This window comes from Propithecus coquereli, unplaced genomic scaffold, assembly GCF_000956105.1.
Source record: "Propithecus coquereli isolate 6110/MARCELLA unplaced genomic scaffold, Pcoq_1.0 Scaffold419, whole genome shotgun sequence".
NCBI classification, from domain to species: domain Eukaryota; kingdom Metazoa; phylum Chordata; class Mammalia; order Primates; family Indriidae; genus Propithecus; species Propithecus coquereli.
The window spans coordinates 1,768,745-1,793,475 of NW_012149941.1; the positions used below are offsets into that span (position 1 = coordinate 1,768,745).

The 24,731-nt window shown below is 43.0% G+C and overlaps 1 protein-coding gene across 7 annotated transcripts in view; it reads right to left on the bottom strand.

Moving 5' to 3' along the window:
- The window catches only part of GRIA1 (glutamate receptor, ionotropic, AMPA 1), a 306,850-nt gene that overhangs the window by 87,628 nt on the left and 194,491 nt on the right, over window positions 1–24,731 (bottom strand). For all 7 annotated transcript variants that reach the window (XR_001137844.1, XM_012653191.1, XM_012653187.1 and 4 more), the window contains 4 exons: window positions 22,460–22,564; window positions 10,335–10,445; window positions 9,401–9,607; window positions 3,245–3,615 (listed from right to left, as the gene is read on the bottom strand). Coding sequence is in view for 6 of the 7 variants with exons in the window: in XM_012653191.1 (XP_012508645.1) it covers window positions 3,245–3,615; window positions 9,401–9,607; window positions 10,335–10,445; window positions 22,460–22,564 (794 nt within the window). In the remaining variant the exon portion in view is untranslated. The remainder of the gene's footprint in view (window positions 1–3,244; window positions 3,616–9,400; window positions 9,608–10,334; window positions 10,446–22,459; window positions 22,565–24,731) is intronic.

Below are 24,731 nucleotides of genomic sequence, written 5' to 3' on the forward strand. Positions count from 1 at the left end.
GATACCTGGGAGCTGCCATCTTGTGACCAAGATGAAAAGGCCAACAAAATCATAGAACAGCCAGTCCTGATTTCATTGAAGCATGAGTCACTTCCTACCACCACCTTTCTTATAGTGCAAGAAAGATAATCCTCTGTTCACATTACTGTGGTCAGTTTTTTTTTTTGTTACTTGTAGACAACCATATTTGGTCAAATATTGTTGGTTTTTGGTTACTAGACATTAACAATAACCTTTAAAAGATTAGAAAGACATAAAGCTACTTGTGGCTGAGAGTAGATACATGTAATTCATATGGAACTTAGCTCCTCGAATTCTAAATTAGTGAGGGTTTAAAATATATTCTTTAAATAAGCACCAACAACAATTAATTGAAGCTCATTTGGAAAGATGTTTGATGTATGAGAAACCTTAGAAGTCCCTTTAACTGTAGCACCCAGAGTGTCTTACAAAGTTCTGTGTATATCAGAGACTCATGAAACTTGTGGACTTCATGAGGAAATATATAAAAAAACAACAAAAGTTTCTGTTGGTGTTTTTTATTGTCTACTTGGTCTCTTGCCATGATCACTGTCTTAGTGCCCTTGCCTTTTTGTCTGGCCCAAGGTGAGATGAAGTATATGTCTTTTCAACTTATATTTCCAAGAAACATTGTGATGCATATTCTAACTCTAATGGGGGTTTCTACAAGCTCCTAAGCTCTGGAATTGGCCAGGGTGGGCATGATAAGGAAAAGTCATCTCAAGTGGATCAAACTCCTCATTCTGGCAGTTAACTCTTCTTGTGTCTCTCAGACCTTTCATCCAAAGTCACAAATCCTTCCTCCCAGTTCCTATGAGGAGGAGCCTCAGGAAACCAGATATTGTTGGTCTCTGGAGTGAACCACTGGCTATTTCTGCTGTATTTCCCCAGAAGAGGGTACTGGGCTTTCAGACCAGTGTGAGCAGTGGCATCCTTTCTTCGAGTGAAGTTTAGTCAAAGTCCAATACATAAAATCATGAAAATAATAAAAAATAGCATCCATTTTACAGTGCTTCTGAAGTGAAGGCTGAGTACTGTGTCATAGGTTCTATGTATCAATCTCTTACACCTTACAACAATACTCAAGGTAGGAACAGTTGTTTCCATTTTATCAATGAATGGAGGCATAGAGTAGAGTTGTTTTAGTAAAACTAGGGAGAAGGGAGACTGGGTGCATTCCTGTTCACTCTCATCTTCACTTTGGTGTCAGCTCCTAAAATACCCCAGTGGAACCCCAGAAGTCCAGAAAACACAGTTTGAAAATCCTCTTGCAGCCAGAGGTCACACACTCACTCTCAGGGGCCATCTGAGTAACTCAGGAGTGAAAGATGTCAGGTGGGGGTTGTGGCGAACTGGTGAATGTGTGGACCTGTTAAGAGGATGGCCCCCACTCAGTTTTGGACAGCCATTGCCAAATTCTGTACAGATGAAACAAAAACGTGCCTGACAGAGGATTCGGTTTGTGGACCATGAGCTCGAGATCGCTGGAAGAATAGTGGGAAGCATGAAAACATAACCTGAGGTCAGACCACAAAGTGCCGATAAGAGGTAAGATGCCCACTGAAGTAATGGAGAAAAACAGGCTCATGAATCTTTTTTGACATGTGCATGTTTTGATGGCCCTACATTGTACTGACTAGATAAGAATCATTTTTTTCCCCACTGTTTATCTACTGGCCTGATTTATTTTTAAGCAAGCCCTTCCCCTGTTTGGTTCCTTCTACTCTTCACCATGTGTTTGCCAGTATTGGCCAAGCATCCAGTCTCACACCTCCTCTCCCACGCCCCCCACCCTGACTGTCTTCTTATTTAAAGAAAAACAAGATCATAATGAACGATGAGACTTTCTAAGTTATGCAGCAGGCAAAATAAATCCTGAGAGAAGCTTGTTAGAAACATTTTACTCTGTTGCCGCTTAGGAATATCGGTCTTCATTGACACGAGAATGCAGAACACAGACGAGTGGTAAGGATGCCTCCAGCACATGTCTGTGAGGCCTTGATATTTATGCACTGATGCCCTCAGATCTGTCCATGGAGGCCAATCTCTGAGCCATGATTCCCTGCATGCTTTTGAAATTTGGTAATCTATTAGGGAATGCCTAACGGAAAAAGAATTCATAGACATTAAGCTACTGTAAAAGGAAATACAGTCAGTGCTTATTGAAGAGGTAAATCAGAGGAGATTTGTACTTAATAGGATGAATATTCCAGAATGTAGTCAAAAGAACATTACACATCAAGACAGGAGGTCAGTAAATGTGGGAATTATTCTAGATTGGTAGTTTTCCAATTTTTTTTCCCTTCTCTCCTTTCTACCCTTTCTCCTTAGCTTCAGAATCACTTTTTTCAAAATAAATTATATTCAGAAATCCAATATATAAAACCGACAAAAATGGAGCTGCTCTGGTTTTGTGTGGGGAGCTGAAACCCCACTGATTTGGTTACCTTGGTACTTCCATTGAGATACGTGAGGCACCTCTGAGAAACCCCATTTGTGAACCACAAGAAACAAATTTACCATGGGAGCTACATAATTTCTAGGGACTTTCTCAGAACCAAGAAGAGGAGAACGTTTTTCTCTTTAAGTTGAAGAAGCCAAGGTCTACCAGGGTGCGGTGACTTTCCCAGGACCACATGGCTAGCCCATGTGCTAGAGCCAGTGCTAGAACCCACTCATAATCTGATGCTCTTTCCATCATGCAGAAGTAGTATAGGACAGTGGTCTGAATCTCAACTCGCTTGTCTACTGGCTGTGTAATCTTGGCAAAATATGCAGCATATCTGTTGTTTGTCATTTGTAAAAGGGGACATAATGGGGGTTCCACGTTATGCTTCTGTAAAGACTCAAGGAGAGAATGCATGTGCAGGACTCAGAAACTCGCTTGGCATATAGTAGGTGCTCAATAAATGTCAGTTGTACCACACCATCCCCCCAATCCTTTCTTTGTACCCTTCAGCTACAGAACATCAGAGCCATGATTATGCCTATGAATCTTGACAAAGCACATCAACCAGACAGCAGACAAAGTGGCCCAGCCACAGGATGCTCCAGACAATCCACAGTGTGTAATGGACAGTTGACTAGAAAGAAGAGTCGAAAAACTGAATACAATGAAGTTTGGAAATAACTCCTATCTCTCAACTTCCCAGTATTTCCATGCCCCTCCCCACCCCTCAAAATAGCATGGAGCAAAGAAAGGGGTTGAGAAGGGCTGACTGACCTGGGAGAAATGTCACATCCTTGCTGCATGAAGGCTCCCAGGGAGAACCACAGGCTGTTGAATATCCCAAATTCATTGGACTGGTCACTGGTTGTCTGGTCCCGTCCTTCCTCAAACTCTTCACTGTGCCATTCATAGGGGCTGAAGCGGCTGACCAGGAAGAGGACGACACTCACTCCAATGTAGGCAAAAACAATGCACATCCAAATCTCATAAGCCAAAGGATCAAGGAAGGAGAAGACCCCTGGCTTGGATTTCTGTGGTTTTTTAATCATGATGGAGATCCCCAAACTCATAAATGGCTTGGAGAAATCTATAACCTCTTCCCGGACCAAGGTGATGGTCAAGGGGGCCACAGCCACATCTGCTCTCTGCAGAAAAAAAAAAAAAAAAAAAAGAAGAAAAAAATGCAATTGAGCTCAGCAGCCCTCTTTGTTCTCTTATTTTTCTCTTCACTGTGACTATTCTTTATTATCTTAAAGGATGTGAGAGTGGGAAAGAACCTTAGAAGTCCAACCCCTCCTATTCTATAAAATATTTCTGTGAAATAGATGATCAGCTCAATATCTTACAGGCGAGATTGTTCCATTATTTGACATTTTTCGTTATCAGAGTCTTCTTCCTCATCCTGCAAAAAGGAGGCTGTCATGATGTCTGTTGTTTTTGCCTGCCCAGCAGCCATGTCTCTTTCCTCTGGTAGGAGAACCACTCCTACCCTGCTGTCAGTTCTCCAGGTTGGAATGGGGCTAATCACTCTGGTCACACGGGGAAGCATGTGACCCAGGTCTGGCCACTCAGCATCCTTCGGCCCCCTGGCCAGACGGGTTCATTCAAGGATAGCATAGGACCCAGGTGGGTTTAGTGAGAATTAGCTCTGAGAGCTGGAGCTGAGAGATACAGAAGATGAGACTTGATGCAATAATTTGGGCCACTCTAAATTCAGGGGTTACCCTGGACTCCCTAGGAACATTCCTCTGTTGCACAGAATATGAGCCAATGCTTCTGTTTGCCTAAGCCAGCTGGAATGGGGCTTCTCTTAGTCCAGGCTAACAAGGTAGTTCAGGAAAATTTAACTCAATAGACATTTACTGAACAGTTATTATGTGCAAGCTCTAGGCTAGAAGTTGTAGGTGGCTATATTCCCCACATTCAGGAAATTACAAACTAGTAGGAGATATATTCACACACACACACACACACACACACACACACACACAATTTTTCAGCCTACAAAGTGTACGGGATATGTACTATCCAAGAGATACAAAATGCTACAGAAGACCAGAGAGAGATTCATCCTGGCTGGGGAGATCAGGAACTGCATCATGGAAGAGGTTATATGTAAATCTGACATTGAAGGAAGGGTGCAATTTTGACAGGTTGCTCTGGCACCGAGCAGCATCCCAGGAGGAGGGAACCACATGAGTTGAAGGCCTGGCAGTGATAAGGTAAAGTAGCATCACAACTATTTTTTTTCCCCAGAAAGACTGCTAAGAAATACACAAATTATCCCATTTTTAAATTTCAAATCCAACAAGTAGACAAATAAGAAAAGATTGTAAGAAATGTTCATCCTTGCATGTGAAATCACCAGGCCTTGCTCCTCTGTCTTTCCCACCTCTCTCTAATGGCAGGAACACTGGCATCTACTCAATAAAAATGCACTACTCTGTTGGCCTGAGATCAAGAGATCCTGGAAACCCCAGAGGGTTTCCATGGACAGAAGCCACAGCATTGATTTCTGAGCTGAGAGAGGCCCATGCAATTCGAGGCGAATGGCTTTCTCTTATGACTCTGTGCAACAGTCCAGATGTGAAGCTGGTGACAGATGCTGTGTAGATGAGAGCTCTGCCCACCCACCAGCTGGCTCTTGCTTTCAGATGATTCCACTGGTTACTCTCATTGGCTGGGATTATCAAGAAGGTGCTTTAAGTGGAATAAAAAGCCTGGCTTCAGAATGACTTAAGTTCTCACTTACAGAAAGAAAATCCCCATAAACCAATGTGGAGTCAGGTTTGAATTTCATAGTAATTCTATTTTCTTCCCCCAACATTCCCTGCATAAATCTTGATAATTTTCACAAATACAAGCCAGTGCAAGGGAGAAGATAGTTATTCTTTTCTCTGTAACCCAACAGAAAAGGAATGGGGGAGAAAATCAATGGGAGCGACTCAAAGGGATTGACCACAAGTGACCCAGAAAGGAGCCAGATGAAGATACTAGCTCTGAAAGGGGTAAATGGTATTGAATGGATTTGTTTGATGCTTCGTGATGTGAGTTAATAAAAGGGATTGTAGACTGGAGAGTCACAGATCTATATCGTCTTAATGCTTATTTAGCAGTTAATGCTTATTTAGCAGCTTATTTAGCAGTTAATGCTTCATTAGCAGTTCAAAAATTTGTTCCATGGAACATGATTTCTGGAAGGATGTTAATAACATGAAAATAACATAAAAATGTACATGTATGGGAAACTTGTGGGATTTAAACAGGTTACTTTTTGACTTCTCGGAACCTTTACATGACCAATAGGCACTGAGAATTTCCAAGAGGGGTAAGTAGGATGCAGTATTTCCAAAATTATCTGGCCATGGGTCATTCATTTCCCTAAGCATCGAAAGACCCATGGATGTAGGATACACACAATGGGAGATGCTAAGTTCAACTACTTCATTTTATAAATAAGAAATTCAGATTCGCAGAGGAAAGGTGGTTTGTGCAAAGCAGCAGTGTTTTAGTTTGGTTGATACTGACTTAGAGGCCTCAGGAGTTAATTTCCACCACTTGAGATAGTTACTGGAGCGTCATAGGATTGGTCAAGAGCAGAGTAGAGTGAAGACCAGGCTGCTCTTCTCTGCAACTTGCTGACCGTGTGGCCTTGAGTGAAACAGTTTTCTTCTTGGATATCAATTTTCTCATTAGAAAAGTGTAATAGTTCTAGTTTTAGCTATTTCACAGAATAATTTTGTGAGAGTCAAAATAATTCAAATACATGAAGTACTGTGAAGTGTGAGCATTTTATAGGCACTCAAAATTATTTTCTTAAACTGACATCTTAGGACAGTGGCTCTTGAACTTGAGCGTGGATGCATCGGAATCACCTGGAGGGCTTTTAAAAACATGGATGGCAGAGTTTCTAGATTCAACGAATCTGGGGTGAGACGTGAGAATTTGCATTTCTAACAAGTTCCCAGGGGATGTTGATGCTGCTGGTCCAGGGACCACACTTTGAGAATCACTGCCCCAGAACATGCCCAAACAAAATATGTGATGTCTAGAGACAATCCTGGGAAAACAGGACACAGTTTCAATCTAGTAGGAAAAAGCAAAAAGTGATTCACACTATCAGGGATGGAGATTTACTCTGAGCCAGGCACTGCGTAGATGAATACTCCCCATCGCCCTATGGTAAAGGATTCACTTTCCCCGTTTTCCTGGGGTGGCCCATGGTGGAGTCATGCAATCAGGAAGTTGACGGAATTGAGATTCAAATCCAGGTGTCTGCCTGTGAAGCTCCCTCTCTTTCTGCTCCACCAAGACAAAGGACAGACAGGAAAGACAGCTGGGAAGAAGGCAAAAAGACAGATCTATGCAAAACACAGACATTTCATTTGCAGCATGTGGCACCTCCAAATGCAGACACTTGCTGTTCTCTCCGTTAATATTGGCTTTGCAGTTGAGTATTTGGATGGCGTGATTGCTACAGAGGTAGTATGTCCCAGTGTGGAGGACAGAGCCAGGGCTGCATGTCCTGACTGCGCTTTCACTAGCTGTGCTTCCTATGCCAAATTATCTAACGTATTGGTTAGATAATATAAAATGTGGACAATAATCTTATCTACCTTATGGGACTGATATGAGGAGTACAGGAAAAAATGTGAGTGAAGTGTTCAGCATAACACCTGGCATATGCTATGTGATGAAATGTTACTACCATTATTACTTATGAGAACAAGAAGGAGCAAAAGGAGAGAAGAGACACCCTGATTGACTTAACTATTTAAAAGGCACTGAAAGAATAAATTTGGAGGCTTCCAGATGAATTTTTCCTGACCTTACTGGTGGTTTGAGGTTGAGAGATGCTTCCCCAAACCTCTCTGTTCTTCCTCAGAGGAACAGGAAGGGAAAAGGGAAGGGAAAGGGGAGGAAAGGGGATCCAAAGTAAAGATAAAGGACAGACATCCAATTATGCCCATCACAGAGTGTCAGAAGACAGTTTTTACTGGGCTGATGACAGGGAGGAGTCTGGAACAAAGCTAGCTGCAGAGGCACCCCCATCCAGAGGTAGCTCTAGTTTGCTGTGCCTTGGTGAGCCGATGACTCACCCCTGGCTGCTGGCTCCTGGGGGGCTTGCCCTCAGGATGATTGGACTATTATTCTGCCCACATCATGGGCTTTTTACCTAGGGAACCACACTCCATGAGGTGAGGGTGAAGACAAATGCTGGAGAAGGTGAAAAGTTCATAGCAGTTGCCATGGGGATGACCTTAAGAGCTTGGTGGGTGTTCCCATGGAAACCAGCCTCCAGAGGCAGCATGCACCATCCATGTCTCTAGCTTTCATCAATGGAGCTTCCAAGGGAGAGGCAGTGAGGGAATTAGAAAGGGGAAAAGCACATCCTATTCCTTGACTCATTAACCACCTTCACAGGTCATCTCAAAAGCCACCTCCCTGAGGAAGATTTTTTCTTTTTAATTCCATCTTTTTCTTCTTTGAATTCCCTTTGTATATCTCTCACAGCCATCATGACTCCTCCTGATATAAGACTAGGAGATTTAATAACCTCCTAAATGGTTGCCCGTCCTGACCAGCACTTAACATCTACCTGGAGCCTGGTAGACTTCAGCTCCAAGACTCAGCTTGGCGTTTTCCATTTCTGTGAGAGAAGCCCTGGTGGTCCCTCACCTGCACGTGGCAGCCGATGCTTCTTCCATTGCCTTCTGTGTTTCTCTACTAAAGTACCTTCATGATCCCCCATTGACACACCCACATCCTTCTTCTTGCCATTTCTTATTCAAACTCACCCCTGACCACTCCTCGACCCAAGCCCTCGACAAAACCATCAGCATTTTCTCACTCTCCTCTCACACTTTGCTTCTGTCCACTACCATCCTATTTTTCATACTTTAGAAATTCTTGGGATGCTTTTCTCTTTATTTACATACGCCCACTTCTCAAGTTCCACATCCTCCCCGAGGGCTAGACCAACTCACGCTAGCCTCTCATCTGAACCATACAACTTAACTGCTTAATGCCGCACTATTGTTTACTATTCTTTCTCATTATCTTTTCTACTCCATAAAATGTTAAGATCTTTGAGGATTGGGATCAGACCTTTTGCTTCACAGTGATGCCATAAACACTTAAAACAACATGGGGCATTCAGTGGCTTCTAAAAACTGCTTTAATTTATTGAAGACTTCATAGCAACTGTGCACGGAATTATTTCAAGTGTGGTGAGTGATATAAAGATAAAGCAGACCTATCCCTATTACACAGATAACCATTACATAAAGCAGGGAAAGCCATAAAAAAAAAAGCAGACACTAAATTCTACAGGGGAAGGTGAGAACAGTAAGAAAGGGAGTTCACACCTGTTATGGGGAGAAAGAAATGACACCTTGGAAAAAGTAACATTTGATAAGAGGTCTTGAAGGAGGAGGAGGATTTTAGAGGTGGAGAATGGAAGGGAGCACTCTGGGAAACAGAGTGAGTGAGGGACAGTTTGGTTGAATCAGAAGTTTCATGAGAAGGAGTAGAAGGTCAAGTGACTAGAAAGTTCGTTTGGATCCAGATGTATCTAATACCAGAGAAGAAACTAATGCTGAGAGAGCCACAGTAACTTCTTGTAGAGGAGTGACAACTCAGCAGTCCGTCGTGGGGAAAACTGATCATGGAGCTATACTGTCACCCATTTTGGACAACAATCAACTGAAGTCACAGGACCCTTAGTGGGGTCGAGGGAGCTGGGACCAGGAACCTGAACACAGAGTGTCTTAAGACCTTGGATTTTGGACAGCTCACCTATTCAATAGCAACACTACTCAATTATAGGGTCCAATAGACATCTGTGGGCAGGGCCACCAAACCACCAAATGATTTCCTGTCAAACCATCTGCCTCTGTCCTCCAACTCCCCACCCTGGGACAAACTTACTCCATAGACCAGCTCTCCAACCATGCCATTCCAAGCCTTCGTGTCAGGGTCTCGCGCTCCATATTTTCCATCACTGACAATCTCAAGACGGTAGGAGTAGCCCACGTGCTTGGCAATCTCTGCTGCCAGCTCTACACAGTATCCCTCGTAGCGGTCATTGCCCTCAAACTGGTTGGCATTCTTCTTGAGCATCACATAAGGATCTTCCTGGTAGAGAGATGGGGAGACAGAGAATGTGGGTTACAGTCTCACCTGTGGGCAGGGAGGACTCTGGCATGGCAGAGGAGGGCATCACAATCATTGGTTAACATTGGGGAAGGCTCTCTAGACCCTAAATCCACGTCCTCAATTTCTGTACCTCCTACCCCATTACAAGCTTCTTGGGTTAAGGAAGCAAACTTTGTTAAGATAAGAGTGTTTCATTATTAAGATATGGTTCACAGCTTTCCAAATTATGCTCCAGGAGATTTTGAATTTTTTGTGGATACCTCTGGGGGCACCATAAAGGGGAAGTAGACTCTGAGTGGGCTCCACGTTCCTCATGACTTATCATTGGAAATCATATGAGCTTCACTTATAGCTACTTCACATGTTGGACTTCAGGTGACTTTCTTTGAAAATGGCTTCTACTGAGGGAGGATGGAACATGAAAACCAGCACAATTCAGTTTCACCCTTATATTTTATATATGGGAAAACTGGCTCCAAAAAGGGTAAGTGGCTTACCCAAGAATACAAAGTATGAGATAGTGAAACTAAGAGGTACAGAATGAAAAATCAGAACCTCTCATTTCCAGGGCATTCCTTTTGCCTCTCTCTGTTTATAACTATAACACAATCTTGCTGAGAATGACAAGCTGTCACTCCTGGTGGAAAGCCCTTGTGCTGGTCCAGCGTGAATCCCAAGTAACCTTGGTGAAGGACTGAGTACTCACTAGGATTGTAGTGACAATGTATGTCCTATTCTGAACACTCGAATTATCACCCCCAGCTTGAGCGTCTGTGGCTGCAGGGACAAACTTGTCATCTTCATTCCAGTAACCGATCTGTCAATGAGAAGAAGGTGGAGATGTAAGGTGGGCCAGGCTCTTCAGGACTGGCCTGCTCTGAGCCACCCAGTCAACGCCAGAGACAGAAAGGTAAGGAGCTCAGCACCACACCACATGGTGCTGGACACGCCGGGCTCTAAGATACCGGCAGAGAAACAACAAGAGACAAGATGCTTCCCAGGTACTCCCAACCCTGCCCCAGTGAAAATCCTCAGAAGAACCCACTTTCCCCCCATGCTTATTAACCCTTCCCTTCCCTGAGCTCATTCTGAACTGTGGTTGGCATCAGATCATTTAAATATTACATTCCTTTTACTCTCTTTTTAGGTTAACTGTCTTTTTTTTCTGTCCAGATTTAACTTTCTAGCATGGTTATTTTAGCCTTTATTTATTTATTTCTCTTATTTCCAAGTATAAACTATTATGATACTGAGCATATAGTTGTACCTAAAAATAATGATTGACAATGTTAATTTTTCAAATATTAGTAGGTTATTTATATCGACTCATTTTCCAAGGTCTTTCAGCAAATATTAATTGAAAGCTTATTGCGTGCAAGGCTCTGAACTAAAACTGGTGGTGGTGTGTGGTAGAGTTGAAAGAAATACAAAGAAATCTGAGAGACAGGCCTTGCTCTGAGAATACCTTCCCTAATACTCGGGAAGATATGACACACACATACACATGGCCCCAGAATTGACAGGTGCTGGGGTCAAGGGGCTCAGAGAAGCAAAAGACAAATGTGGAATCCTATGCAGGGAACAGGGCAGCAAGAGGAGGATGGGCTTAAGGTCATGAGAGATGAACAGGCTGGGCCCAAACCTTTCAGTTTAGGGAGACTATGAGCCAAAGTGTGAAGGCAGGAATCTGCCCAGATATGTAAGTTCAGTGGATCCTGGGAGGAAGATAAGGGTAGCCCAAGAGGGCAGTCAGTTTTCAGGGTCTAGGTAGCAAAGGGCTTTGAAGGCCAGGCTAAGCAGTCATGGTAAGAGGGGGTTATGGAAGGTTTGGGGACAGCAGAATGACAGGGCTAATATACACATACACCTAAACCTAAGCTTTCTATACCTATCTCTTTCGTTCTTTCTTTCTTTTTCTTTCTTTTTTCTCTCTTTCTTTCTCTCTCTCTCTATCTCTGTCTTTATCTCTATATCTCTTTAGACAATTGTGTCTTGTTTTGTGATCACTATGTTGCCTGTAGATATAAAGGGAAAAAGCAAAGAGAACTAGCAGTGCATATGCAGAGGGATGAGCAGGTCTATCAGCCGCCAGAACTCAGCTCAGGCTCACAAAAAGCAAGGCACATGCCAACTGGCCAGCTGAAATGTCACCTTCACCTCGATGTCTTTCCCCGTTCCTTCAGTTGGAGATAAACAGTTCTTCCTGCAATCTTGCAGCCATTATCAACAATAATTGCTAGCACTGATGATTTCTTGCTATGTCAGAGGCTAAGTGTTCAACAGTTTTCATGCCATTTCGTCTGGCTTAGGGGAGTGTGTTAACTTGTCCAAAGTGATGTAGCTGGAAAGTGGCTGAGCTGGGCCTGGAACCCTGGCAATCTGTCTCCAGAGGCTGCTTTTAACCACTATGCTATTCTTGCTGAGAGGGGACTTGGCCCTGGGCTGGAAATAGTTATCATTTATTGAATGAATTAGTTATCATTTATTGAATGCTTATTGCATTTCATGGATTCTTCTAAGTGCTTTCTTTTTTCTTTTTTTTTTCCACCCCAGCCCCTCTAAGCGCTTTTTATGTTTTAACTCCTTTCATCCTCACAAAAACCTATGAAGTGGGTAGTTAATTATCATTTCCGTTTTAAGTGTGAAGAAACTGAGATGTGGAGCAGCGAAGTAACTTTCCCAGGGTCACAGGAGAGCTGCGGAGCCAGGAAGGCCGCCCCTGGGGCTGTGCCCTCCTGCGCTCGGGGAAGCTGCCCGGCAGCCCTTGAGCGCCTGGTGTACATCCCACCCTTAGCGCCCTGTGGCCCAGCCGTTTGCACGTCTGTGCCCATCTCCCCGCGGTGCTGCAGGCTCCTCACGGACAAGACCGAAGTGTGCTCCTCCTAGGGTCCCTGTCTTGGCCTAGCGCATCCTTTCACGGAGAAGCAGCTCAGGAAACGTTTGTGGAGAGAATGGACACACCCACTCCGCTGTGACCCAGCGTGGCTCAGTGCTGACGCCGAGAGGGTTTGGAGGCCTGAGAGGGAGTGTGTCTCGGGGCACTGCACTGAGGTTTGCCCTCAGCGTGGGCATGTGTGTGATGCTGCCTGTGCGGGATGCTGCTAATCGATGTGGAAGGAGATGTGTAGCTTTAATGACATGAGAACCAGACACTCAGGTTTCCAGAATGTCAGAGCTGGAAGAGGCCTCAGGGATCATTTCGCCTAACTGCCTCCTTTTACAGAGGGGGAAACAGAGGCTCAGATACAGGACTTGCTCAAGACCACAGTGCAGTCTCTGCTCCCCTGCTTTGCTAGGGCAGTGCTCTAGGGACCCGAGGGTACCTGTGGGGGCCCCGCCCCACTGTCATGGGAGGTGGGAGGGGCCAGGGAGGAGGAGGGAAGCTCTGGGTTCCTCAACCCTGCTCCAAAGGTCAGCTCTGCTTTTATCTGTTTCCCACACTCAGTGGGATCCCCTCAAGAGCTGCTCTTCACAAGGGGCCCTCTGGCGAAAAAATAAATGTTTACAGCTACCATGGCAGTGTATCATGATGCAAAGTTTTCGTGTTTTTTTTTTTTTTAGTATTTAAAAAAATCCTCCAGATACTTTCACATTTAACTCTTTTGATCCTTACACTATGCAAATAACACAGACAGGCTTGGGATTCTTTTCTCTATTTTACAGGTGAGAAAATTTAGGCTTAGGGAGATCAAATGATCTAACTTTGAGCAGATGAGTGGCAGGACACAGGACCTGGGTTTCATGGACCTCAAAGGTAAGATTATTTAATAAAAATCAAAATGAACTTGGGAAAATATCTGCCAAACGTGACTGCTTTTCCCCCCATAAACGATGCTAAGGTGTTTTTGTTTCTTCCTTTCCCCTCCTTCTCCTTTTCATCTGTTTTTTTCCCTCCCATCTTCCCTCCTTCCTTCCTTTCTTTCTTCTTCCCTCTTCACAATTTGTCCACAGGTTTAGCTGTTCCTCCTCAAACTGTACAACCATCAGGAAGTCATTTTCTTTGGCATGCAACTAATTCCTCTAAAACCCACAGAGTATTAAGAGGTATTAGTTTTAAAAAAGGATAAAAATAATATTCAGTAGTCAAGAGAATGGTCTCTGGCCTCAGGAAGATCTGGTTTAGAAGCTAGGGTTTCCCAATTACTAACTGTATGACCTTGAGCAAGCTACTTGATGTCTACTGGCCTCAGTTTCACTTCTGTAGGATGGATATAACAATGGTGCCTGCCTCATGTGCTGCTGTGAGGACTTATATGAGTTAATGCATATAAAACAATTAGCATAATGCATGGTTTATATTAAGTTGTCAGTAAGCTAAAAAATGATATTCATTAGAGGAATGCCTTCTTGAAGGTTAACAGGTTTCCATACTAGAAGATATTTCAGTTTTCAATTTGCTATAAAACATTATCAATCTCCAAAAGAAGTATATATTATAGAGTATTTCTAAACTCACTTGACAATATAACCCTTCTTGGCATACAGAATATTCTAGGGCAAGAGGTTCAAACATCACAAAACACTGCTTTAAAATCTCAAGTTATTTTGATAAAAGGTGGGAATAAAAGCAAGATGAATCTGTGTAGACTAGATTTATATGGCTCAGAAAGAGACTTTAAATTTTAAAATAGTGGTCCTTCAAAGCTAGTATCATAAAACTATTGTTAAATTGGGATCTATAAAAAATATTCTATAGCTTGGCTTCTATATAGCTACGTTCATATCAAAAGCTAGTAGAATAGTTGAATGCTGTCAACAAGCTTATTTTATTCCTAACTCTTCTGTAGTTAAATAAAACATAACATCGCCAGGATCAGTAGAGACTAAGAGATGGTCAGCCTCATACTTGTGCTGCATGTAAGCTAGTAGACAGTGAAATCTGGTTCCACAGTTGATGAAAAGAAACTGGCAAAGATTTTTGAAGAGACATCACACTTTGGAGATGAGAGCAAATTTCCCTTTCTTTAGGAAATGGTGGGTTATTATATAGCACTTTGATTCTCTACTGAGGATATGCAGGAACTTTGATTCTATCTGAAAGTAAATCAGAGTTGGTAGTTGGTAAAGATTGGGGCCCACCATTCAGGAGAGGATTTAAACAATTCTGACAGTGAGAGGTCTTCTCCTGGGGCCAGTTATAATTTTTGATCTCCTGTTTTCCATCTACCTCTAAAGATTCTTTGAATGTAGAAAATGAGTCTAGATGATAGATCAGATTTTTTTTTTAAGTGGATAAAGTCTTATGCACTTAAAGGAGATGATCATAGAACTGGAAATTCAATTGATCTACCTTGCACAGTCATCAAATCGAATTTATACATTGATATCCCCAGGCTGCCTCTGAAGCCACAGTCCCTTGCCTCCCCAAATAGGATTCATTATAATCAATTTTTACGAAGTAAGTTGCCCATTGTGGCAAAGACAACTAGCTGACCACCAAGCATTCTTGTTTGCCTTCCACAGTGTAGACATGTTGGTAGAAAGTGGCTCCCTAGCCAGCAACTATATTTCCCTACCTGATTTGCCTGTAGTTGGGTTAAGTGATTGAATTGTAGCCAATGGAGTGTGGCAGAAGTGATGTGCATCTCTTCTAGGCCAATCCTTCCAAATCCCTAGCACAGTTTCCATTTTCTTTTCTTTCCTATTAACTGGATATTGACATTCAGAAAGACCCAAGTAGATAGTGGCGCTTCCATAAGCCTGAGTCTCAGCCAAAACCCTCAGCCCGAAAACTGGTCACTGAATGAACAAGAAATAAACTTATTTTGCATTCAACAGTTGAGATTTCAGAGTTTATCTGTTACAGAACCTAGGGTTATCTAAACTGACACACTTAATAGATTTGAAGTTAATAAATTTATGTGTAATTTTACCTCAGTTCTCCTTGATGTGTTATTTCACTAAATTTGCCAGAATTTTTTTCCCTTACTTCCTGGTAGATCTACAGAATATGGGCAGGAATAGTATGCTCCCTGATTGCCCCATAATGTTCAATAAACTGCCCATTTATTTAATAAACAACCATTTATTTGCATGTGCTTACTATGTGTCAGTATATTCTAGACATTGAAGATATAGTATGTTACATGAATTTGGTCCCTGCTTTTAGAGAGCTGACATTTTAGGACATTCAGTAGGAAGAGAAAAGCGGAATAAAGACAATACATACCCAGACCAAGAGTTGGCAAACTTATCTTAAAGGGCCAGACAGTAAATATTTTAGGCTTTGTGGATCACACGGCCTTTGTTGCAGCTACTTATTTCTGCTGTTGCAATGTGGCAGCAGCCACAGAGAATATATAAACAAATGAACATGGCTACGGTTCAGAAAAACTTTACTTATAAATTTCACTTGTCACAAATCATCTTCTTTTGATTTATTTCAACCATTTAAAAATGTTAATGTAACCATTAGCTCATGGGCTATACAAAAATAGGTGGCAGGCTGAATTTGGCCTGTGGGCTGAAGTTTGCCAACCTCAATCTAGATTAATCAACCAACAAAAATACATAGGAAAAAATAAGCACTATGGAAAAAAAATGGGATAATTTGACAGTGCTGGGAGCTACTTTAAAAAGCTTGGGCAGGGACGGCCTCTCCCAAGGTGGCTTCACTTGGCCTGAGACCTGAACGACAAGGAAAAACACAGCACATGAAAATAGAGTGATAGAAAATGCCAGGTAAAGGAACAGCGACTGCAAATGCCTTGAGGAAAGAGTGAACTTGATGTGCTAGGAATGCAAAGATGCCGGTGTAGCCAGAGTAATGAGCTGGAGAAAGAGCAGCAAGAGCTGATGTCACAGGGAAGCAGCATCAGGGGCTCCTAAGGCCAAGGTAAGGAGTTAGAATATATTTTACCAGCAACAGGAAGCCAGTGAAAGTTTTTTAGGCATAGGAGAAAAATAATTTGATGCATATTTGAAAATGATTGTTCCAGCTCTTGTGATGGAAAAGTGGCCCTATAGAGGGACAAGAACATGGCGGGACTTGTGACTGTTACAGATCAGGAGGCTACGGCACGAGGCAGGGAAGGTAGACTGGGCTCTGTGGTCAGCAGTAGAAATGGAGAGAAGTGGTGGGAGTGAGGCCATATCTTTGAACTATAACACGATTCAGTATGTCTACAATTGGGTGGCAAGGATTTAAAGACAAACTTCCATAGGGAATATGGCACGAGGAGCTATGAATTCTTTGGGACTTTAGGAGATTACTTTTGATATCAGCAGGACTTTGTGCCCCTTTAGTCTTCCTTTCTGCCCATCTTTCCATTCCAGTTATACACAGGGTCAGAACTGAGGACACAAACTTGGGCAGGGCAGGGGAGACTCAAATCAAGTTGAAATAAGAAGTAGGTGACTTCGACCAGATCAAAACTTTCTACAGGAACAATGGTGATGGCCAGAGATGGTTAAATCAACAATAATGGTCCCATAATGTAAGATGTAAGAGAATTTTCCCTAAACCTCTTCAGTGAGCAGCCATTTATTAGGATTTATAATGCTACCTGAAATTGAGAAGATATTTTATTCAGAAAGAAATTCCTAAATCAGTACCCCACAGTGAAGTGGTGTCTCTGAATACCATTTCCTGAAGATTCAATTTTAGTAGAGCCAGTACCTATCCAGGCATCTGAAGCTCCTACACTTTATGATGGAAGGATGCTTAGAATACACACATTTCAGTGGATGTCAAATCGGTTCCAGATGCCTAGAGGGTGTGCCGGCACATGTGTGGACAGGAAATAGGCCTGAGGAGCAGGAGAGTGTCTTCAAGGACCTGAACTGGGAAGAAGCAGCTCCTTTTTATTACGCACATCAGGTAAGGCCATGTAATGTTCACTGAAACCAGCACAACTAGGTCACCCTTGAAAATCTGAGAAATCACTTTGCTCGGAGGCTGATTGAGTAAAAAGCCTGAAGCCACAGATAGACGTGAAAGAATTGATTTTCTGAAAGTCAGATACCCTGTAAACAAAGGATGTTTAAGCCCACATTCTAAGAAAGGATTTAGTCATTGGAAAGAAAGTTTAAAAACAGCTCCGGGATCTGAAAAATAAAGCACAGCCATTTGCTTGTGGATTTGAAGGTACTCTGTTATTTCTGTTTCCTGATTTATCCATTCCATGGGCTTGCACTGCCTGACTCACCCAGATGCAATGCTGACATGAAATCCCTGTGAACTACAGAAAGGAGTTTAAAAGCATAAACAAACAATCATGGGTTGCCTGTTCCCTACCATGTGCAGGTGTGACTTTTCTGAAACCCTTACTCCAGGCAGTGGGGTAGCAAGGATTGTCTTGTTTAGTCCTAACATCAATCCTGCGGGGCAGAGGGGTATTACCACCTTTCTAGAGATGATGTAGTGAGGTTTAGGGAGGCTAAATAATTTGCTCAAGGTCACGTGCCTAGTAAAGTCTAAAGCAGAGGCTTAAATCCTAGTCTGTCTGCCTCTAAAGCCTGAGCTCTTAACCACTCTGCCAACGTTTCTCATCAAATCTCTTAGAGCACCAACTGGGACCCCTGCGGGCTGGAGAGGATGCTTTTACAATGTGTATGTATCCCTGGGACTCGTCTCTATTTTCCAAAAGCAGACTACCCAGGGGTTTGGACTCAGGAATCTGCGTTTTTAACAAGGCATCTAGTAATTCTTCTGTTCGCTATAGATTGAGAACCACGAATCTTGCTTCAGGGCCTCCACTTCTAAGGAGAAGTTCTTGATAAACAGCAAGTCTTGAAGAGTTTTAAAAAAGGCTCCCAGAAGTCTCTGGGCAAGGTTTAGGGTCAACTCAAAGGGCTGGGAATGCCGGTCTTGAGAGAAATAATTGGGGAAGTTCACACCAATGACCAATTTGTCAAATAATGAAGGTCTCAGTGGAAACCCCACTTCCACAGAGGAAGCCAAAGTTCATCCAGGAAAGGAAGAATGTGATTAGGGGAGAGGCTGGTAAATGCATCAGATGTAGGTTGGGCACAGTGGCTCACGCCTGTAATCCTAGCACTCTGGGAGGCCAAGGAGGGAGGATTGCTTGAAGTCAGGAGTTGGAGACCAGCCTGAGCAAGAGCAATACCCTGTCTCTACAAAAAAGAGAAAAATTGGCTGATTATAGTGGTGCACACCTGTAGTCCCAGCTACTCAACAGACTGAGGCAGAAGGACCACTGAGGTTTGAAGCTGCAGCGAGCTATGATGACACCACTGTACTCTAGCCTGGACAACAGAGCGAAACCCTGTCTCAAAAAAAAACAAACAAACAAACAAAAAAAAAACCACCAAAATAAAATAAAATAAAAAAATAAAAAATCAGATGGTATTAGCATCCAGAATCAGAGCTGAGAGCAATCAGGGGTTGCATAGCCCAACATCTCTCACTTATTTAAAATACCTAAAGAGGCTAAGAAAGATGCTGAAGGCCCCACAGCTGGACAGTGGCAGGACTGGGGTGGAAGTCTCTGGCTTCTCTTCTTATTATTGCACCACTGCTATGTCCCCAACATATCCAGTGTACCACTGAGGTATAGAAAAGGATCTGGCTGTATTTTAAGCCATTCCACCACTCCAGAGGGGGAAAAAACAGATCAACGTCCATATTCTAATAATGCCAAACACATAGCTGCTCAGACACAATGCAGAAATGCCAATTTGTTTCTTCCAGGAAATAGCAATATTTTTTTCCTTGAGGGCAAAAGGCCATTCTGAGGATTTTGAGGGACAGCCGAGGTCCACGGTCAACAATTTGCTATCTAGGAGCAATTTACTTGCCTGCTTGAGGCCTTACACAAAACAGCTACAACATCTATGTTTTCATCTGTAAGATGGGGGGTGATATCACCAGTTCTCCCCAGAATCCGAAAAGAAGATGGCCTAGGGAGGCAGTCAGATGTCTGATGTCCTTTCCTAGGGCAGCAAAATTCCCCCAGCTGCCACCCTCCCACCAGTCCCTCAGTCATCAGAAATGTCCCGATTGTGTCACTCTGATACACTCAGCTTTAGCAGCCGCTGCAGCAGGGTGAGCACGGGCTAGAGAGCCAGGGGCCCGGATTAAGGTCTTCATTCAGCCATAGCTCACTGTGAGAACTTAGGTGGCCTACTGGTCCTCTCTGCTTTGGTTTATCCACCTGGAAAAGGGGATGTATCGCTAAAGCTGATACTCTTATAAACACACTAAGAAACAAAAAGCTTCGAAAGGGATAAATAAGCCATCTCAGTGTTCTCCGGATTTCAGTTGTGTGCCACCTCTTTGACATTTACCATGGCCGCTAATGCCACTAATACAGGTAACATTCACTGAACAATGATCAGGTGCTAATGAAGACGTGATCTGTTCCCATTTTAAGGATGTGGAAATTGAGGGTTATAAGAACTAAGTGACTTAGCAGATGTCTTCTCCAGCAGCAGGAATCAGAAGAACAGGGGATGACAAAAGCGATCTCAAACCTTGACTATTTCTGGATGAGCATCATTCACAGCAGATTTTTGTCCCCAGAGAGAGTTTCTTTGTACAATCCTCATGGCAAAGATTTGCTGGAAATTGAATACGCTCTCAGTGGCTACATTCACAGGTAAGTAGAGAGCCCTTGTTTGTACGTGCTGAAAGTTAAGGCAGGTAGGGGGCCTACTGTGGCTGATTACTGAAGTATAGCCACTAGGGGGTGGAAAATGGGCTCTGGAAGCCCTCAAGTTGCTTGTAGTCTTGGAAAAACAACAGTATATGTACCACTCGCCACTGCAACAAGGGAGAATGTGATAATGTCCTGGGGGACTCAAATGTGCTGTGGGAACACAACAGGACAAGAGATAGCTTCTACTGGGTGGGAAAGGCTTGATGAAAGAGAAGACATTTAAACTTGGCCTTTGTGGTAGGAAAAATAATGGCTCTCTGAAGATGTCCATGATTTAATCCCCAGAACCTGTGGACATGTTATCTTACATGGCAAAAGAGAAATTGCAGATATGATTAAGGTTACGTACCTGGAGATGGGGAAATTATCTTGGGTTATCTGGGTGGGCCCAATCTATTTACATGAGTTCTTAGAAGCAGAGAATTTCTCCCGGCTGTGGTCAAAGAGAAGATGTGATGGTGGAAGAAGGGTCAGGGAAGAGTGACGCTGCTGGTTTTGAAGATGGAGGAAGGGTAACATGGACCAAGTAATATGGGCAACCTCTAGAAGCAGCTGGAAAAGGCAAAGGAGCAAATTGTCCCCTGCAGCCTCCAGAAAGAAACACAGCCCTGACCACATCTCACATTTAGCCCAACAGGACTCAAGTCAGGCGTCTGACCTACAACTGTAAGATGATAAATTTGTGTTGTTTAAGCCATTTGTGGTAATTTGTTATAGCAGTAATAGGAAAGTAACACAGCTTTGATGAATGGAATGAGTCAAGATAGACTGAGAAATGGATTCCAGACAAGACAGCAGAGAAGATGGGTTTATAAGAGTTGGGGACATAGAATGTATGTAGGGAACTTTCCAGTAGATCTTTCTGTGATGATGAAAATTTCTACCTCTTTGTTGTTGGATGTGATAGCTGTTAGCCACATGTGGCTATTTAGTACTTGCCATGTGGCTAGTGCCACTGAGGAACTGTCTTTTAAATATTAATTAATTTTCAATTTAAATGTAAATAGCCACACATGGCTAGTGGCAAGTGTATTTGGCAACATAAGCATAGAAGACATTAACTTTGAGAGATTAAGACCCAGCTTTCAATGTGTCTGGCCTGCCACTTAGAACTTCTGCACACCATTTGATCATTCAATCCACTCAATGACCTGATGAGGTCAGAAGGATTACGGTGACCCTCATTTATCAAATGAGAGAATTAAGGCACAAAGAGCTCGAATACCTTGTCCAGGATCACAGATTGGTAAATAGTGAAGTCAGGATTCAGTCTCTAGGATTCCAGAGTAGTACTCTGATCCATGGCACTCTACCAGTTCTATACTACGCCGTGCAATGCTTCTTGGTCACTATGCTGTGCCACAACAAGGAATTAGAAATGTGATGAAGGCCATGGGCAGGGAACTAGAGGCTGCCATGCGAGGCCAGGGAGGCTTCCTTGGGGAATGACATTTATTAATACTTTGAGTGCTGAGGCTAAGGAGGGATTGGCCAGGCAAGAGAAGGGAGTAGGGTAGAGGGAGTCCCAGGCAGAGGGAACATGTGTGAAGGCTCAACAGCAAGAAAGAACGTAGTGTATTCAAGGAAGTGAGAGACAATCAGAGTGACTGAAGAGGAGAGAGGAAGGAAGTGAATGTCAAAGGTTAAAGTTAAAGAAATTGACAGAGGCCAGAGCACACAGGGTCTGGTAGAATTCTGAATGTTATTCCAAGGATTTGAAAGTTATTCTAAGAATTTTAATATGCATATGTATTTTTTATATATATACACATATTTTTCACTCTTTGTGTGGATAACGGAGTGGATGTGACTAAGTATAGGTTAGCAGAAGATGGTTAACTTCATCAATAATCATTATTCTGAAGTTCTTAGTTCAGAATCCCTCAGGAATAGCAGTGGTATTTTGAACACATCAATTACTTTATATTTTCAAAGTGGTTTCTATACTTTGGGTTTTCACAAGCACCCTGAGACAAATGTAAAGATTTCTATGTCCATTTTGCAGATGAGTGAATGGATTCTCAGAGAAGGGACCTGATTTGCCCAAAGTCCTAACTGGTTAGTGGCAGAGCCGAGTCAGTCTAGAACCTATGTTGCCCGAGTCTCTTCAAAGATCCATTCCAGGAAAGGTGAACTCACAGAGCTCTCAACTCTGGCCAGAGTCTCTGCTCAAGGCCTCTCCATATGAAATGGAATCAAAAGTGGCCCTTACCTTTCTGATGCCATCGTGTTTCATTTCAATCACGTGGAGGGTGTAGTTGGTCCGGCGTCCTTTCTCATTAAACTGCACGTTTCCTGTCAAGCCTTCAAACCGCACCTGGAGAACAAAGCCAAGTGGGGAACAATGAACTCAGAAGATGCGCTTCATGTTTGCTTGCTTTTCTGCTGAAGGAAAAATCCAGAACCCAAGAATGTTCCATGGGGTGAGGTCTTGGTGTAGCCTAAATGCTAAAGCTCTCCACTCCCTTGCCCATGGCAGGCGTTCACATCAGAGCACAGACCTCTTTTCCCTGAACTGGAATCCATCTCGAAAATTGTTTTCACCTGTTACTTTAGGCAAATACTTACAATGGGTCAGAGCGCATACTAAGGTGAAACCTTTTTGCATCTCTAATCAAACACCCCCCACCGCACCACTGGCTTTACCACCTCCCTCCCCAGATACACATCTGAGGATGAAGAAAGTGGGGGATCTTGTAAAGAAAAGGAATTGGTGTGCCATCACTAGCAAGTCAGGAGAAGACCCAGGACCAGAGGCCAGCCTTACGATGTCATGGACTGTGCTTGAAAATGATTTCTTAATTCCTCTGTGAGTCTGAGGAATAAAATACTTGGAAATCTAAAGACTTGGATTTGACCAAATCCTCCTTAACAGCCAAGTGACCTCGGGTGATTTACCTCTCTCAGCCTTCGGTTTCCAAAATTCCTGCCCTGTCTACCTTAAATGACAACAGCTAATGCGGAAGTGGTGTGAGAACTTGATAGTATTGGAGGAGAACCCCTTACGTTCAGCCCAGAGCATGCAAGGTTTCAAAGAAGTCTCAGCTGGTTAAAATACAGTTTGCATTGGAATCCCAAAACATGCTGCAAGAGATTTCTTCTCCGCACAGAGGTCAAACCAAATTTCCGTAGCCTCATATCTTCAAGTTTGTATTAAAAGCCAGAGATCAACACGGGGATCCAAGACCTTTAGGGCAAGGCCTGCTGCTCCATAGGTGACCAGCAAATGCCGTGCAAGTTCACTCTCAAATTGAGAATGCGTCTAGCTGCGTATCATCAGCTCACGCACAAGAAACCGTGTTCTCTATTGGCGACTTGCCACGTGTCCTCAGCTCCCTCTTGCCTAAGGCCAGTGAGGTGGGGCTTTACCAATTTGTTACCAATACAAATCCGAGCCTGTAAACCAGCACTCTTTATTATTTTTCCCCTTTAAAATAGTTTAAAAAGAAGCGTTGCAGAATTTTATCTTTTTCTGACAGTGGCCAGCTCTTCTGTCTTTAACAGGCATAAGAATAGCTGGGGTGTGTGTGTATTTGAGAGGGAAATGAGAGAATGTGTGTGTGCACACACATGTGTATGCGCCTGTTCAGAGGCTGACCCTCTTGTTACCTTCTGGTTTGAAGTCTCAGCGGGGAGGCCACAACAGACCCAGAGTACTGAGCAAATTATACAGCAAGCTCTTCACTTTCTCAGATAAATCTGGAGAAATCCCCGGCTCTGAAAAAGTCTGGGCTGTCTTTGCTTTTCAGAGAGAAAACAAAGCACAGATCCTACTATGAAGAATTAAAGGAAGGGAGAAATTCCCTTCTATCAGCAACTTCACCTTCGTCTCACCTTTGTCGTCTCTGGCCTGTCTTTAGCTTTTCCATTGATTCAGGTTCAAGATCAGGTTGCTAGGTTGGTAGGTGTCAGTTTCAGTAACTCGTTTGGAAAAACAGACTGGGGTAGATGTGGCAGATGACTGGGTGGTAGATTGATTTGCTCAAACAGGAAGAAGTGTCATTAATGATCCAAATGGGCAACTACTTTTTGGCCCCAGTCTCAAATATCATGCTAATTATCAATATGGCATATTAGTATGGAAGATTACATAATCTATGACTCAGTTTCCTCATTTGTTTAATGGGACCAATTAAAGTTAATTATGTCTTAAGGTTGTTTTAAGGATTAAATGGGATTTTTATGATCAATGCTTGGCCTATGGTGAGTATTCAACAAATGCCAGCTGTTATCATTATTGTTGCTAACAGCGATACTAATATTACCACCACTTTCCATATGTTTCATGTTTATGAAGCACTTTCCCACATTACTGCCTCTCTATCCACAGGAACTCCCTGAGGTATGCCATATAGAGATTATGATCTTCATTTACATGAGAAAAGTCAAAACTCTGGGAAGTAAAGTAAACTGCTCAAGACTTACGACTAACAAGTAGCAGAGGCAGGTCTAAAATCCAGAGCTTTTGATGTCTTCTGATGTCT